The sequence below is a fragment of the Lonchura striata genome, chromosome 6 (genome assembly GCF_046129695.1).
Source record: "Lonchura striata isolate bLonStr1 chromosome 6, bLonStr1.mat, whole genome shotgun sequence".
Taxonomy (NCBI): domain Eukaryota; kingdom Metazoa; phylum Chordata; class Aves; order Passeriformes; family Estrildidae; genus Lonchura; species Lonchura striata.
Genome location: NC_134608.1, coordinates 33,530,896 through 33,548,689, shown reverse-complemented (window position 1 = coordinate 33,548,689; position 17,794 = coordinate 33,530,896). Strand labels below are relative to the sequence as shown.

The 17,794-nt window shown below is 43.2% G+C and overlaps 1 protein-coding gene across 4 annotated transcripts in view; it reads left to right on the top strand.

Moving 5' to 3' along the window:
• ACTN1 (actinin alpha 1) overlaps positions 1-17,794 on the top strand; it is an 85,664-nt gene that overhangs the window by 31,061 nt on the left and 36,809 nt on the right. For all 4 annotated transcript variants that reach the window (XM_077784101.1, XM_021537054.3, XM_021537055.2 and 1 more), the window contains exons 2-3: positions 8,724-8,838; positions 13,885-14,004. In XM_077784101.1, coding sequence (XP_077640227.1) covers positions 8,724-8,838; positions 13,885-14,004 — 235 coding nt within the window. The remainder of the gene's footprint in view (positions 1-8,723; positions 8,839-13,884; positions 14,005-17,794) is intronic.

Genomic DNA, 17,794 nt, shown 5'->3' with positions numbered 1-17,794 from the left:
AGCTCTATATTTTAAAAACCTGGATAAATGAAGCTGTAACTTCCTCTTCCTCCCTTTCCCATCATCAGCAAAGTAAACAGCCCAAGAAGAGCCACAGAGAAAACACCACCTGTGAATCCTCCCATTAAGCTCTGGGCAGTCCCAGAGGTCTCTGAACCTACACTGCAGAAGGGCTTTCAGCCAGATCAGCTCCTGCACTGCTGGCTCTGCGGACTTAATAGAAACTGTCAGGCCCCACATATATTCCTTCATGGCAGAAGCCAGACAAATCTTCATTAGAGCGGTTGTGTTTGTGCCTGCCTGTGAATCCATCAGAAGGAACGTGCTTCCCTGACCTGCTTCAAGTTGAAAGAAGTCTTGTAGCTTTGGCCCATGCTCTCAGATAGGCCAGAGCTGAGGCAGAGCTGCATGTCCTGCTTTGTGTTACAATGCCACATGTTCTCTGTCTTCCCCCCAGCCTGTTCCTGGGACCAGGTGGGTGACACCTTACCTTCATAATGAAATCAGTACTGCATCTGAATAAACCTGGATGGTGAGATATAAAGTGCAGGCCTGCCATCAGGAATATAAGGCTGCTTGGGCAGGTTTTCATCCTGGTGTCTTGGCCCTATCCTGTCCTGAGCAGTTGGAGTTCAGCTTCCAGGAATCGAACAGTCTGGCTTTCAGTGGTTTGTTGCTGCTTTCCCGTCTATAAATAGTTGCATCCCTGTGTGGTAAAGTGGTTTCTTCCAGTATGTCCTGAAATGCTATAAAGCATGTGGGAAATTCAGTGTATAAAATGCAGAGACAAGCTCTGTTTAATTTTTGTTATGAGAGAGCTTGGAAGCAAGTTGACATTTATGAACTGATTTCATAGGAGAGAGGAGTATAATGAAGAGTCTTGCTACTCTAAACTTCATAATAAATTCTAAAAGACCTTTCTTCTAGCCAGTTGATATCCTTGTATAGTTTTGGGGTTTTTTTTCATGGTTTTACATGTTCAAAGGTTTCTTGTGATTTCTTAGCTATAAGTGCTCTCTGGTAACTCAGGAATAAAGAGAGCTTATACTTTACTGATCTGGAATATCAGCCAACTCATTGATTTAATGGTCAGTAGCTTTCAAATAGCAGAAGCAGATTCATTGTGAAATGGTGCAGCTCTGTAGCAGAAGTGGAGTTAAAGGCTCCAGAGACACAAACGTAGAGGAGAACAAATATTTACCCTGTGTTGGACAGGAAGTGTGCTGGGTTGAGATTTCAGGCCTTGCCACTTTAGCCTGTTCTTAGCTAATAAAAGGGTGGGTTCTGGCTCCAAAGCAGCTGACACCGTGCACTGGGAAACCACTGTGGAACAGACTTTGGGTTTTTCTTTTTTTTGTCCTGTCTTCCAGGATATGAGAACTAAAAACTATGCATGACACTGAGAACTGTATTCTACTGAGCAAAAATGAAAACTCCTGCACTGAATTTACTTGGTACTTCTTGAAAGTGATGGTGCTGCTGATTCATTGCCAGTGTCCAAAAGGATGAATTGGCTGTCAGAAGAGTTTAATTTTCTCTATGCAGCAGCACCGAGCTCCTCTGGACAAGAAAAGACTTCAGTGGAGAACTTCACACTACCAGTGAGATCCAAGCTGGCTTATGCTGTTACACTTGGGGATGGAGCTCTTACTGCTGTACTGTTGTTCTCATCTTGAGCTGCAGAGTTTTGGAAAGTGGCTAAAATGTGACTGAGTTCTGTGTTTCCAAATTACAGGGGCTGTGCCCAGGAGTTGGTAAATGCAAGACTCACAATTTGCCTTTTCACCTTCAGTAAGGCTTTATGCAGCCACCAGATGGTTCTTTGAGCAGATGCTGGTACTGCATAGTACAGTTTAATGATATCTCCTGTTTTCAGGGCATAGCACTTGAGAAAGTAGTGTGGGCTAGATTTTGTCTTTCAGCTTGTAACTCAGCAGCTGCAATTAAGCCAGAACAGTGCATTAGCACTGATGCTAGTAGTACTGAACTCCTTTTGTGGAGGTGGTGAAATTGTGCTGCGAGTGTTTTTAATGATTCCTTCTGAAGGCCCATGTAATTTCTTCAGTCCTTCTAAAAGGCCAGCTCTATTGGAAAGCAAAGCTCTTTATTGTGCAGCCTTCATCTCATTGAGCATCATACCTGTAATTCTTTAGAGGTCAGCTCCTGATAATGTAACTTGTCAACACAAACCAAGTTCTTTGAGCTACCCCTGTATCCCGGAGACTGGGCTTGGAACATAAATACCAAAAGGGCTTAAATGCAAAGCAACATTTACTGAAGGTATTTCAGGTTAGAAGATGAGATTGCAGAGTATGACAAATGGTTACTTTTCTCTTAATTCAGGTTAAATGAAAGGCACTTTGAGTGGCTCCCTATACTTGTGATGAGGCTTGTGTAGAGGATCTGCAATTCCTAGAAGCTCCCCTGAGGGGAGAGGACAACCATTTTTGAGTATTTTTGGTCATTCTGGCAGACTCAGTAATCCAAGAGGTGTAGCGTACAGAAGTAGGGCTGTAGTAGGTCTGCACTTCCTCCATCACTATTAAAAACCAAAAATATGTATGTGTACAAAGCCTCTGTCATCTGCAGCACATGGGCAGAGAAAATATTCAATGGACTAGTTGTATCTCATGAACAGCCTTTTTAGTGCCCAGCTTTCTTCACCAGGGCTGTTGGTGTGATCTGTTATGTCCAGCCATAGACTTTCTTGTGCTGAGGGTTGACAGGATCTAGGATTATTTGTAATTACTGCCCAATTAAATGAGCACCTCCTTGTCAGCTTATATCACAGACTTGTGCAGAGAAAGAAGCTGCAACCAAGCCTGCCAATTGAGTCTGTGTTGAATGTGGGGAGGGTGTTAAGCAGCCACCCACGAGACCCCAGCATTACTTCCAAGTGCGTTAAGATGTGAAAGGAGGATTCAGAGCAGTAGCATTAGGAAAAGGAGAATCCCATGAGACCCTGAGAGATAATGCTAGTAAATGAGTTATTGCTGAATGAGGGGAAACTGGAACAGGATTGTGGAGCTTTATGTTTCGTGGCCTCCCCAGCCAAATCGTTCCAGTTAGTAAATTGATGGTGGCCTAGTCTCTCTGTTTGAGTAGCAAGAGAGAAATAGTTGTGGTGGCCGTGGGCTAGCATCCTCCTTAATTGATACAGTATGTTCAGCTTCCAGGCTACCAAGGTGGAAGGGATCCCATTATGGGGCAGCTCGACTGCTTTATTAGTAATCCTGTTGCTTAAAAAAAGCTGTGTGTGCAGTTTTCTGCCTGCTATAATAAACTATTAAATGTTATTAGATTATTGCATCAGTCCTTGTTTCAGATAATTTAAATAAAATTATTTTCAGCATGGACTTGGGTGTAAAAATTGTTGCAAGAAGGTAGCTGCTTTGTCCCAGCAGCCCTGTGAGGAATGTATGATGCTGCAGTAAGCAGGAGCCACGCAGGGTTTGCGTTCAGGCCGGGCAGGGAATGCAGCCCAGCTGTGCAGTCAAAAGCCTGGGTGCACTGCTAACTACATGAGTAGCAGGAGAGCAGCACTTGCAGCTGGGTAAATTGATTTTGTTTTTCAGCCATGTATGAAGTATTGTTTGAACATCCTGCTTTCTTTTCTGGTGACTAGAAAGAGAGTCCTGCTGTCATTTCCCCTACAACACTAGAAGAAAGCCTGGGCTAGCACCCATAGCTTACAGCCCACTCAAGATCTCCCTTGGCGCAGAGCACATGTGTAGACAGCATCAGACTGTGCTACTAGACTGAGATTCGTGTGCTAGCAGCTCCATCCCCCTCTTAACAGGAGCCAAACCTTTGTGGACAAATCTCAACAGCAGAGCTGTGTTGAAGTATTTGATTAAAATTCATCCCCAGCATAAACACCAGGAATGAGGGTGCCTTGGTGGCTGTGAACACTGCTGCTCTTTGAGCACAGTGGTGGTAGTCTGGAGAGGCAGTGCTCCAGTGAATTCTTCTGCTTAAGCCAGACCTTTCTCCTGTCAGAAGGGAGGCAGTGAGCACTGCTCTGGCTCAGTTACAGCTTCTCCAGGGCTGTCACACAAATATGGCAATCTCTTGGCTGTGTCAGAAAGTTTACATTTACCCATGGAAAGCAGGGCTGTGTGGAAGAGTGATTTAGCAAGGGGAGAAATAAAGAGCATCTGGAAAGGTCAGATAAAGCTGGAATGTCACTGTCACAGCCACAAAGAGATGAAGCTGACCATTTATTTATTTTTTTAGTATCTGTCATTTATGTGGCTGTGTTAGCTGCAACATTTACACTGCTAAAATTGCTCAGCAACTGATGTGCCTTATTACTGCCTTCTTTCAGCAAAGAGCTCTCTAGATTTGCTCCAAGTAGTATTGGTGCTGCTGCTTTTGAGGCAGAAACAGTCTTTAAACTCTAAAATGTTCACTTCTCTAGGTTGCAGGATTTCTGCCTGAGCCACTTTGGTACCAGAGAGGTACTCAGATTGGAAATTAGTGTGGAGGGGAAGGGTTATTGGCTTTCAGGGGCAAAAGCAAATGTTGGGGAAGTGCAAAGAATACCAGAGAGTGCATGTGTATATCCACAAGTAATATGGGTAGGTTAGCGGTTGGCAGGGCTGAGAGGCCACCTGGAAAGATGTAGCTGAAGATGATAATCTCATTAAAGTTTTGGTTGCAGGACTAGCTATTGCCTGGCTGTTGTTTTAACTAGCTCATGACTGAGAAAGGGTTAATACAGTGAAGAAGCAAGGACTTTTCATGTTGTGTTAAGAAAAAGGGTCTGCATGACTGTTAAAGTAGGTATGCAGGTAGCCTTGCAGAGGATACCCCAACAGTAAATATGCTGAGGTAGCAGAACAGTTAATCATATTTTCTTGATTTTAATAACATTTGTTATTTTTTTTATTATCTGGCAGGTTATATTGTGGTAGAGTACCAAGGTGCTATTGTTTGTGCAGGACCTAGCAGCCAAATAGCAAGAGCTGATCTTGATATCAGGGGTCTTGCTGATTAGGCTGGGATGTAAAAGGGAAAAAAAAAACCCAACCAACCAACCAAAAAAAATACAAATTGTAACTAGATAGGAGGAGGGAATACAGAGAACAGTGGTAAGAAATGCATCTATATACATGCAAACACTTGTGCTTCTTCATCAGACATCTATATTGAAGAGTGAGCAAGAGGCAGACCTACAGGGGTATCCTGGCAGTCTGTTGTGTCCAAAAATAAAATTGAAGGTACAATATATGTGGAAAGATCAAAGAGCCAAGAAACACAGCTCTGTTTGCACCTCTTGTGCAGTTGCCACAGAAAATTCATAGTGTGAGGTTTCTGTGCTATTATTTAACACTAAGTAGTTTTCCAGCTCTGAAACTTCCATAAGCCTTAAGGTTAACAGACTGTTTTCATGTCTTTGGGACAGGGAGTTAGAAGTAAGCAGGAGAATGATCTGCAGACTTCTGTGTCTGCAAACAGCAAAGAACATCTGCTGTTCCTGCCTGGCAGTGTATTTTTGCCCTCTAAACTGGGTGCAAATCACCTCACCACAACAAATGCAGGTGTGGTAGTTTTTTGTTGGTGGTGGTTTGTTTTTTTTTCCCCCTTACCTGCCTGCTCCCAGGGCCAGACCTGCACCAGAAAGGTGGCTGGCTGCTTTTGACAGCCCTTTCCACTTTTGAAACTTGTTTGCTGGTGCCAGGCAGCACAGCAGGGCTTAGCTGCCGTGGAGTCAGTGGTAGCTGTGACTCAAGGCATGGGAGGAGCTGCTGTGTTGCCCAGAAGGTGGCTAGGGTGAGTGGGAGGTTTCAGTAGGTTTCCTAGAATAACAAAAAAGATCCTGTGCAGATGCATGAAGCCAAGTCAGTCAAAATGGCTCTAAACAAGTCTGCCAGGATTGCAAGACTCAGTGGACAGTGAAAATTTCAGCTCTCCCGTCTCTTGCTTCCCTCTGCTTTTTTGATGCATTTCTCCATGCTTCTCCTATCTCAGATCTCTTTCCAGTTTACTGCTTTGAAGTATGAAGTTATTTTACCCCTCTGCAGTATGTACAGTAAATGCAACATAAAGCTATTTTCTGATGATTGTTTTGATAGATATTGTTTTGGGTTGATCTGTGGTGAATACAATTTGTGAGTCCCACTGCAGTTATTAAACACATTCATAATCCTACTTTCTTGTAAAATAGCCTAATGCATCGGCACTGGGATACTGATTGTTGCTGTTCACACAACGCCGTTGTGCTGCTTATAGTGTTATGCTTGTTGGAAGTCCTGTGGGACCTGAAGATGCCTTGAGAAAATGTCTGCTCATCTGGGAATTGTCTCTTGGAAACTGTGTTTTGTGGAATTGTGTCACTTCAGCCTCTCTGAGGCCATAATATGATGGAGATGGTTCCAGTTGATAAGTTGGTGCTGGCTTTGGGACTTTGTTTCCTACCAAGCCCTAGGTGACTCTAGCAGCAATAAAAATACTCTCACTGATCTAGTATCTTGCCAGGCTTTTTAATAAAGCAAAGTTTAGAAAATTATAGTTTGCATTTAACTTCATCTGTGTTTCTTGGAAGTGTAGAACTGGTGACTCTCTTCCACCTCAAACTCTGCAGAGGGATGCCCTGTAGAGCTCTATAGGAGTTATCGGTGATTTAAAGCAGAGATGTCTGATCTGCTTTGGGCTGATGGAGAACAAAACTAAAATTACTTCAGAGAAATCAGACAAGAAATAAAAGTGCAGTCTTGTGGCCTGTGACTTATCTCAGCGTTCCTCCTCAAATTGACATGAATTTTGTGATGTCACCCAGGGCCAGACACTAACTCAAGGTATTTTTCTTTGTCTGCTTTCCAGATATGAAAAGGCAGTTCATGGGCATCCACAACCTTTCTGACAAAACTTGCTCTCATACTTTGACATGTGGTGATGATGATGTGCCATTTGAAGGCATCTCTTCTCTCATTTGCCCTTTCTGGAAGACTGAAGTAGCCTGGCTGCAAAAGGGAGCCAAATACATTAACCTCTCTTCTTTTAATACAGCTCAAGCAGTAGAATGAAGAAAATAGCACCAAAAGGATGTACTTAAGGATACAGGGCCCTTTTCCAAATAAAACCACTCCTATTAAAAAAAAAAAAAACAACCACCACCTCTTTTCTCAGGGGATTAACAATAAAGAGCAATAAAAGGTGCTTAATTACTTACTCTTCTTTTCTTTCAAGCTTCCAAATCTGGAAGGAAACCAGGCCATTTTGAAAAAAAGACATCCCAGACTTTCACAATATGTGATCTGTCCAAAGGGCCATTGCCATAAAAGTATTTACAGCTGTGCTGTTATCCTGCTCCATTCATAGTCCCTGTGGAGAACAAGGCCAGAGCACAGCAGTGGAAGGCTTGGCAGCTGTTGAGTTCTGCCACACTATATGTGGTCTGGTGAGGTTAAATGAGAGCAGGTTAGTAGTGAAAGCCCAGCTCTGAGACAATGAAGAACAATCACGCTGCCATTTGGGGTAATCTTTCTTTTGAAATACCATGCATGGTATAAGTAGTAAAGCATTTTTAAATTTTTAGTGTGCTCTGATTCAGTATTAAATGAGTCCTTCTGTGGTTCCCCAGCAGCTTAAAATGGATGGCTGCTGTGGTTCACTCCACCCTTCTGCTTGGCCCTTGTGTGCCCAATTTTCTTTTGTAAAGGCTTGTTAAAATTCTGCTGAACTGCCTCCGTGCAGTACTGAGCAGAAGACCAGTCTTAAGAAAGTAAACAATTTTTCTTTGCTGGGTCAGTGAGTTGAATTGGCTCTAGGACCACATATGGGAGAGGGAGGGAAGACTTTCCTTGTGGTAGTACTGAGCTTTTGGATGCATTCATTTTTGAGTAACCTCAGCCTTTTATTTAGAGGGTGATAGAGGGGTTATCAGGTTTCACAAAGGAAAGAGTTTACTTGGTCTGCTATTCAAACACTGAGAAACACATTCATTAGCACTTGAACAAACTTGTCCTCCTGGTTGCTACCATTTACTCTTCAAACAGTAGTGTCACTAAGTAAGGGATGCCTGTATCCTTTCTAGGACCTGCACTTCTGCTGAGATGGGTGATATTATCCTTATACAGAAAGTATTTACTCCTCCATGTGATGGGGGAGGAAAGCTGGGATGATCACAGGAAAGGGAGGTCTGCTTAGCACTGTTAGTCAGTGAGAATGGAGGCAACAGGACAGATATTACTGGCATGTGATTTATGTGGCTGGGAAGCTCAGCATGCACTCCTTCAATGTCTAAGGGTTGCTGGGGATGGAGTAGACCAGAGGCAGTTGAATGTTTTTTTTTTTTTTCTCAAGCACCTCTCTAGAGACAAGATCATCTGGAATGTCGTTCTCTGTTCTCCTTTGTATTAATATGTGTTATCTAATACCACTGGAAGTCTTTAGCAATTGGAGCACTTAGCATGCTTATAAATCGTTTTCAAGGTATTCTAAGCCAAACAGAAAATGAGAAGCCTCTCCAGAACATCAGATGTGCTGGAGATGTAAAATGACTGTCTCAGATTCCCTCTGCTACAGAAACATCCTGCAACTTCTTTGGTGTTGAGAGGTGCAAATGCTTGTGCTCCACGGGAAATCGGATGGAGGGATGATAACTTAATGAGCATTTGTCATTATACTTAACAGCACTGATTTGGTTGGGAACTGTTGTTTGGTTTGTGGGAAGATTACTGACTGCTTTTTTTTTTTTTCTTCCTTTTTCTGTGTTTTAGACATTTACAGCATGGTGTAATTCTCACCTCCGCAAGGCTGGGACACAGATTGAGAACATAGAGGAAGATTTCAGGGATGGTCTTAAACTCATGTTACTTCTGGAAGTCATTTCAGGTGAGAGAGGTTGTGTGGTGCTGCCCATGCAGGATACTGATTGCAAGGGCTGTAATACTGCAGTTTTTGCTGGAATGGAAGAACAGCTGCTTTCTGATTCAGAACAAATTTCTCCCTAACAAATATGTCTCCAGCACTGGCCATTTTGGTATGTACTCCAAAGCTCATGGTCTGTGCAGGCTGCCTATTACATTCCTGCTCTGGCTTCTTGGCTTTTCTCTGTCTGTCAGGAATGTGCAGCCTCCTGTGAAGATCGCAGGCAGTGGCTCTTACTCCTTGGCAGGGCTGATGAAGCAGCTCTGGGAAGTGTGGGAATGCTGCACTGGGAAATCATACCAGAGCCACATGGCAGTGGGAGTATGATAGAAGTTACTGGAAGAAAGGAGTCAAACCAGTAAATCTTCTGTGTCATTCAATTACAGCCATGACTCAAGTTTTTCCATTCTAGTTTCAATCTGAGCTCAATGCTCAAAGCTTCATGGGGGAAAAAATCCCAAAGAAAAGCAAAATCCCTCTGAAATAAAAGCAGTGGCATGAACAAGTTAGATCAGATTTGGTATTACTCTGTGTCACAAATGGCCCATTACTAGACAGTTATCTCCCAGGGATTATTTCATATAAGCAGTAATCCCTTTTGATGTGCTCATGAAATAATACCTTAGTAAAGTGTTGTAGGAGGGATTGAAGAAGGGCAGGACTGTATTTATCAAACTGGGGTTGTTCACCCCAGCTCACAGACTTTGTTTTGTTGGCTTTTAAACCGGTTGCAGCAATTCAGTGACTTGAATTCCTGACTTTGGTATATTTTCGTATTATATGACCATGATAGTAGCACCCAGACTGCCTTTCCTATGTCCCTTTTCTTTCCTCACCTTCCCTTTTTCCATTTTATGCAAAGATGGTGTCAGTTTATCATCTGTTTTTCAAGAAGTTATGAATATAGAGTGAAATCTGAGGGAGTTTGCCCCTGCTGGTGGTTTGGAGGGATTTGAGTTTGAAACACCGTAAGACCTTTGCAGCATGCACGTTGTTTCTGGGGTCCCTGTAAGAAGTGAGGTAGCAGAGTCCTGTTAGTGTATTTTCTGTATTTGTGTTCCCTTGGAGAGACAGGTCTGTAGCCTGGATGCTGGGCCTTGATTAGAAGCTTAGCTTCTAATAGCTGGATTGGAAGAGAGGGGAGAGATGGATGTGTAGGAGTGGGCAGATGAGACTTGGTGCTAAAGCAGGGGACCTTGGATCTCATGCTGTTTAATTTCCTTGCAACATCTCTCACTCTTCCTCTTCTGTTGTCCCTTTGATAGCCCACTGGCAAGGCCTGTCAGATCCACCTCTGTTTGAGAAGAAGCCAGCAGCTTTCAATTGCAGTGGCATGGGCATGACACGTCCCTGTCCCGGTGCAGAGCGCCTCTGTGCCTGCATGACCAGTGGGGACAGCTGGGGACTGCATCCCACCAGAGGCCATGGGCCTTCACATGCTTAAGACTGAGCATCCTTTCCCTAGAGGCAGCAGAAGCTAGAATGCAGCTCTCCTAAGTGCAGTGGCAAAAAAAGAGAAACAGCACATTTTTTCCTCATTTTTCTTCCATCATGGCAGTTGCCTTATCCACTGTGAGCTACACTGCTCATACAGAGCTTCCTTCAGCTGCCAGCTTCTTTAGCAACCCCTTAGGTCCATAGCTGGGGAAGTAGCAGCCCATTAGGGGAGCAGTGTATGAGGGTCAGGAGTCTCCTGATGTTTGGCAAGGGCTCACCTGCATGTTTTTGCCAGGGTTCCCACTCATCATCTGCCAAAATGGTGAGTCTCTGGATAGCTGTTAGCCCTCCAGTTCCAGCTTTTGGCTTCTCAGCTCTTGGCTCACACTTTCCTCTTTGTGTATTTTGGGGGACTGCAGAGCTGCTGATGGGAATTTGGCATGGGCAGGAGTACTCTGTCATGCTGATCTCCTCTAACCCAGAGTATGAGCCCCTAAGAGCTTTCAGCCATGGGAGTATTGGGCCAGCTTGGCTGAGAGCCATGTGGAGCTGAGTGCCTCCTCCACCTGAGTGACCTGTGGGAGTGAGGGAGCACTATCTCCCTCTGCCCCTGCTGCAGGGTGGCTGCTGCCAGTCTGCCATGGCAGGAGGGATGGAGCCTGCCTCAGGGAAACTGCCAGAGACCCTGCAGTGGAAGAAGGACTGCCTGTTTCAGGGACGGAGACCCTCCCATGTGTTCCTGGGAACACATTGGTGCCAGGCATCTGGGGCAAGTAGAAAGCAGTTTTCCCATCCAGTGCAGTTTCCCAAGGTATGGGAAGCAATGATGGTCTGCAAGAGGAGGGTGCTTCAGTTTTACTCGGTGTGCTACCTTCTGGTGGTGAGCTGTGCTGCTGACAGGTCCCCTTTCAGCCCACAAGAGCCCCTTGTTCCCAGTCACTGTACAGCAGGGGAAGTTCCATGGACTGTCCTGGGACTTCCTCATTGCAGGTCCTCTCTGATTTGCCTCTGTGGTTGGAAGTAACAACTGCAGCCCCCCCTTAGAAACTGCCCCAAAAGATACACTTTCATTTTTCACCATATATGTTTCCTACCCCTGGAAAAGCCATTTTAAAAATAATACTACAAGACTGAAAAAGGCTGAACTTACATTTAATACTTTTAAAATAAATTTGTAAGGTCCTTTTCCCCCCTTCAAACAGAGTCACTAATTGAAATTTTTCCCAAACAAATTTGTGGGAACAACTTCTATGCCAACACATCCTTGCATTGTTTGGCTTTTACAGCACAGTCTTGGGCTAGTACTTGAGAATCAGAGAATGGGGGTGAGTAGTAGACCATTTTCATTTTGTCAGCTAGGAGAAGTACTGAGGGAATAAAGCCAGTAACATCAATATCTCAAATTAGAACATATTTCTAGCAGGCTTCCTTTTAACAGTCCACATCATTAATAATGTATAGCATGGAACCTGATGATGCTTTTTTCTGGAAATCTAAGTCTCTAATGAAGTCCAAATCTGAAGGAAATAGTCATTGGGTTTTGAAAGCTAAAGTTCACTGAGAAAGGATTTGAGTCTGAGAGAGGTTTGCAGTCACCATCAATGACCTGAGGATCTCACGGCTGTCAGGGGGAACGGTCCTGCCCTCCCCAGCCCCAGGGAGAATAGTTCAGATGCTCTCCACTGCTCTGGCATTGCATATGTGGCCACGAGGTGAATTGGATCAGTTTGCTATTCCAGCTGAAACCTAATAGTTTGTCTTTATTTTTCTTTCTGCAAGGCTAGTTTACAGTCACATTGAACTGAAGGAAGTGGCTGGGTTTTAGCTGGCTCAACCCATTTGTTGACATTTGACTGTGTAAGACTGCTTAAGTCTATTGTAAAATTACACATTAAAATGTCATTGTGGAACTGTTGCAAATAGCTGTCACCAAAAATGCTCCAAACTTTTCTTTAGAATTATCTTTCTTTAGCATTATCCAAGTGGAAAAATAAAGCAGTGTACTGTGACATGTACTTGAGGTTCCATTAAAGCAAAAAAGTTGGGTTTTCCTTTTAATCCTAGGAAGTAGGCAGTACCATAAAGTACACCTTTTTACTTAAATTGTCAGACATCATTGTTTTCTTTTGAAAATTAATCTGGTTTTATCCTTTAGTCTGAGAGATAATGACACCGGTTTATAGTAACCACTGAAACACTTTTAAAGGATTGTAATTTCCAGGCATTTTTCCTTTAGAGGGCATAGTTGTGAAGATATTATTCTCGTCTCTGTTTTAGCTTTTCCTCACACGTGTGTTAGGAAACAAGCCGAGTAATTTTTTTTTCTCACGCTTAGACCTCAAATAAAGGGTTTGAGTCAGCTTACATTGGCTTAAAAATTCAGTTCAAGATGTAGCTGAAGACTTTTGGAACAGAATATGTCAAGTGACTTGCCTAGACTTGCCCATTTGATCTCCTTTTAATTATACTTTTTAAAGTACAAAATCAGCTTGGGTTTTCTTTAGATTGTTTTTGTATTCTGGAGCTTGTGATCTGGATGTGGATGTTCTCTTCACTTCTAATGTTGTCATATACAGGTGGTTCCCAAAATCCCATCTAATTATATTTCTGTTTGAGGTTTCTTTGAAAAATCCACCTGTCCAAGCTTTAATTTGCTTACTCTGAGTGTTTGGGTTATTGTTAGTAAAAGTAGACTGTAGTTACAAGCAGCCTATCAAGAAGGACATGATTGCATTTAATGTACCTCTTTAAAATAGATAAGGTTGGAAAGTGCTTTTCCAAATCTACCAGCTTTTTTGCAGTCAGGAGCTGGGTGTTATCCTAAGACTGATTTCTATCAGAGTTTAACTTGTTATTTCCTCAGGGCTAGGCTGCTTCCTTCTTTGTTCGTCAGTATAAACATTTAAAATGCTTTTGTGTAAAATACCTAGTATATAGTTAGAAGTACATCAGACTTAGTGGAAAGGAGTTGAAGTGACAGTCCTTACAGTTATAAAGCCACTCTGCCAAAGAAGTAATTTTATTTCTTGCTACAGGCAGTTTTGGCCATTCAGTGGAGAGACTAGAGAGGTAGGAGGTGTGAATTTTGGCTGGGGGAAAGAAAAAGCGAGGTAGAAGATCACCATCATACTTGACTGTAGGTAGTTCCAAGGAGAGATTTGCTGTGTAAGTTGGGTGTTGCAAATGCTGGAGGAGAGCTTCTCACCTGTCTTTGTTGGGGATGGGGGAGTTTGTGCTCTTTCCAGGCCTCCTTACCTATGGCTAGGGGAGGTGGGTTCCATTGTCAAGCTCAGTGGAGATATAACAGATTTTTTCACTTCTTAGGCAAACCTACTCTGAAAAGGACAGGTTCTCTGTTACTAACTTATCTGTGATGCATCAAAAATATACTTTTCTGTCTGATTCTTTCTGGGTGTGCTTAAATGGTGATTGTGGCTGTCCTGAAAGGATGTAGGGAGGTCTGCTCTCTGCCAGGCTGAACACAGGGAGCTACACCACAGGAAACATGCACCAGGGAAGAGCAGGTGCAGAATTGTTTTCTAATACAATTTTTTTTACCTCTTTTCTTATTAGGTGAACGTCTGGCTAAGCCTGAAAGAGGCAAAATGCGAGTGCACAAAATATCCAATGTGAACAAGGCCTTGGATTTCATTGCCAGCAAAGGAGTCAAGCTAGTATCCATTGGAGCAGAAGGTAAAGGAACCATCTGATTTTTCTGAGCCCAAGCTGTGCTTAGCCCTTGCCTTTCTTTCATAGCAGCATGTCATTTCCCTTTGCACCTCCCTAGCCCTACTGTGTTCTTGTAGAATAAACAATTGAGTTAAAAATGGGATATAGTAGGCTTTTACTCTGGTTCTAAATCCTGTCTTCACACCAAGCTGCCAAACCTGATTTCCATTTGGGATTATTGTCAGGTCATCCTGCTTTTCTCCTGGTTCTCATGAGTTACGGAAAGCTTTGAGCAATGGCAGAAACAAATTAATTGATGTATTTCTTAAATGAAGAAAACTCTGAATTGAAGCATAGCAACTATTTGTATTTAGCTTGTTTCAGAGCTGCTGGAGAGAGTCTATTGCTGGAGGACATTGCATGGGTCAAAGCCAAGTGCAGTCCCCAACACAGAGCAAGGACCCCAGAGGTTCCAATTTTCATGGCTTCCAGGTTCCTGGTTGTGTGCCCTACATAGCTGGATGCTCTGGCTGGAAGCCTTTCATCACTGTGTAGAGACCAGTGTGGGCAGCATCTGGGATGCCCTCAAGAACTTGCAGATCATGCAGAAAGTAGGCAGTTGTGAAGGATTTTTGTCTTTTTAGCAGAGGTGGTGGGTATTTTACAGATAAGTCACCCAAGTCCGAGAAGGGTTTACAGGTTTTCATTATACTTTTCTGTTCTGTATCTGTTTGTAAGTCCTTCCTGTGGTTTCAGGTTGTCATTGTTGCTGTGGAGACTCTCTACTTCTGAGATATTTCTAGATTTGTCTTTACAGTGACCATGGAAGATGAGGGAGGTTTGTTATCTCCTCCTTGCAGATGGAAATACTTGGTTTCTCTAGGGAAACTCATGACACAGCCAGGAAATGAGACCACGTTACAGTTCTGGATGTGTATTCCTTCTTTGGGAGAGTCCTGGGGCTACAGGCTGAGCTCTGCCTGTTCTCAGCTCATGAGGTCATTGCAGTCCTGGCATACTGTCCCCATTTCTGAATTTTCAAGCCTTTTCTTGGGTATTTCCAAGACCTGTACCATCCTGTGGTTCATTTATTCCATGTCGTATCAGGCAGATTACCTCAGCCACTGCAGGTACTTAACGTTGGCCTTACCAAAACATCTACCTCAATGTACTGCTTAAACTTCATGGAGACTGTGGAATAACTTAGAGCTAATGTCAGGGACATTGCAGATGCCTCTTCACTGTGTTTGGTATTGAAGAGCAAAATGCAAAAGGTCAGTGGCCGAACTGTACTGATATTTTGCATGTAAAACTTTCCTTCAAATTTCTCAGCTTTTTCAGCAGTTGCAACCTGAGGCTATTGCTGGCTGTGAATATTGTTTATGGAGCACAGATACATATCTAAGGTCATTTTGTGCCCTTACAAAAAGACTGATGCATCCAGTGTCTGATACAATAGTCCATATCTGTATAGAACCCTTTTCAGACTAGAAAACTGGAAGCTGGATCTGGACCCGGAGATGGTCTACCTTAAAATAGCTCCTCTTTTCCAGAGTATATGTAAACCCTATCTTTCTTTCTTCCTAAATTCCTTTTTTTTTTTTTTTTTCCCCTTCTGATTGTGTTCTCCCTGGCACTAATTCTTTTCTTCTGAGGGATTTCTTTTTTTAAACTCTTTTCTGAGTCAGCTGTGATTGCATCTCACAGCACTTAGAAATAATTTGCAAGTCAAATGATCTGTGACCAAAGATCACCAGGGCTCACTTATTCAGAATGGACTCAGACCAGTTCCCCTGTTCAGAAATAGGCTGGGAAGTGCCATTTTGTGGCAGAAGTGTGATCAGTATCAATCTGAATAGTCATCTTGAACTCCCCTGCCCAATGTTTCCTGGCTTTCCTTTCTCCTGGTGCCTATGGAGCTACATGGACAATACATATGGCTTTCTTTAAACTACCAAAGGTGGCAAGGCACTGCAGTTTAGTCTAAGGTTAGCTTTGATTTTTATACAGGGTGCTCGGGCCTGTACTGTGATGGCAGCTCAGGCCATGTGGGTGTGGTCGCAGCATGGACTTGCCGCCCCAGTGCCTGTCCCTGCACACAGACTGAGCCCAGGCCACTCTGCGTGTCACCAAAGAACATAACCTGCTGCAGGGACTTCTGCCCAGCCTGTCAGGTGCTTGGTGGGCAGTAAACTGCACATCAGCTATAAAAATGGAATTTACTTTGGACAGCACAGAAGTTTATTCTGTTCATGAAAGGGATCATGAACCTTTCTGGAACATGAATTTTAGGGACTTGCTTTGAGACTTTTAAAAGACATCATGCAGCAGCAAGGTAGAAGATCAAAACCAATGAGTCAGTCATCATTCTGCACCAAGAAAATGAGCTGTAGATGCCTTGGTCAGGTTGGACTGATGTAGAAGGTTTTCTAGGGAGCTTTTCTCCCAGAGAACAAAACCACCATGCAGCAGCACTGTGGTGGTATTGGCTGAGGGAGTACACTCCTTACCTCAGGGGCTTGTTCCATTTCTGGGTGTCTGCTGGGCAGCAGGGTCCTGTGTGAAGGATCTGCAGTCCAGCTGTAGTTCTCTGTAGACATTGACCATCAATGTCCTGGGTTTTGGGGGAATTTGGTTTTGCATTGTTTTAATCTAAACGTTTTGTTAGCCAGAGTCCATAAAATCAAAGTATGTTGTGGCATACAGCAGATCTGTGTAAGTCTGGATCAAGGAAGACTAGCCAAATGGTTTTCATCTGCTTTTAAATCTCACTGTCATCTGACACCTCAGAAGACTTCTTTTGCTGTAATAGATTCCATATTCATGTCATGTTCCTGGGACTTAACAGGCTGAATAGGTCAAGTATTTCACCCTAGGACTGGTTTATTTTTACCTTAAATCTGCATAGAAAATTGCTGTTTTCTTAAACAGATCTTGCTTACTTGAACATACACATAACTTTGGATGAATTGACTCCTATTCTCACCTGCACAAGTAAAAGGAGAAATAAAGCTTAGGGATTTCAATGATTGCAAAAGTCCCATCTGAGTAAAACACCTACTGAAGCACCAGGCAGTGCAGGTATACATTTATTTCACTATAAAAAAAAAAGGCGGGGGGTGGGGGGGAAATAGGGTCTCCCCTATGTCAGTGAGTGAAGCATAGCATTTTATTTGTCCTTATGTCCACTCTTAGGGACTTGAGAGTTACACCCTCACTAACAATGCCAGCTATCTGTCCTAAATCTGACAGGACCATCAGGAGCAACATGCTTTCTGAAGACTGGGGCTTGGATAGTTGTCCTGCTGTATTTGGCTTTTGCAGAGCAAAATACAAAACAAAATGCAGAGCAGCCTTTATGTTGTCACCGTGATTGTTCTATGTCTCCAATTCCCAGATCATAATGCTATCCTGCCAGTTGTTCATGCCCTGCAACAACTTCTCTCCATGGGGTAACCAAAGGCTCTGCTCTCATGGGCAGCTCAGAAGTATCTAGGAGGGGATAACAGTTTCAGTGTTGTTGATTCTGCTAACTATCCATGGCAGGAAAGGGAGCTTAATATTTTTTGCATTTTTCAGAATTAGTTCATGCTTTTGAAAGGGGTGGTGGCATTTCAAAAAGCACATCTCTGTGGCCAACCAATACTGTAGTTCTTGCCTACTTGTTACTTGGTACAATGATAGGAGCTGGGTGGAAGCATATTCACTGGTGCAAAAATTTCCTTCTAGTGGATGCAGATGCTTCACCAGCTTCAGCCAGCAATTGATGAACCCTCAAGTTGAATGTAAATCGCATTGGTAACATGTGCTTGTT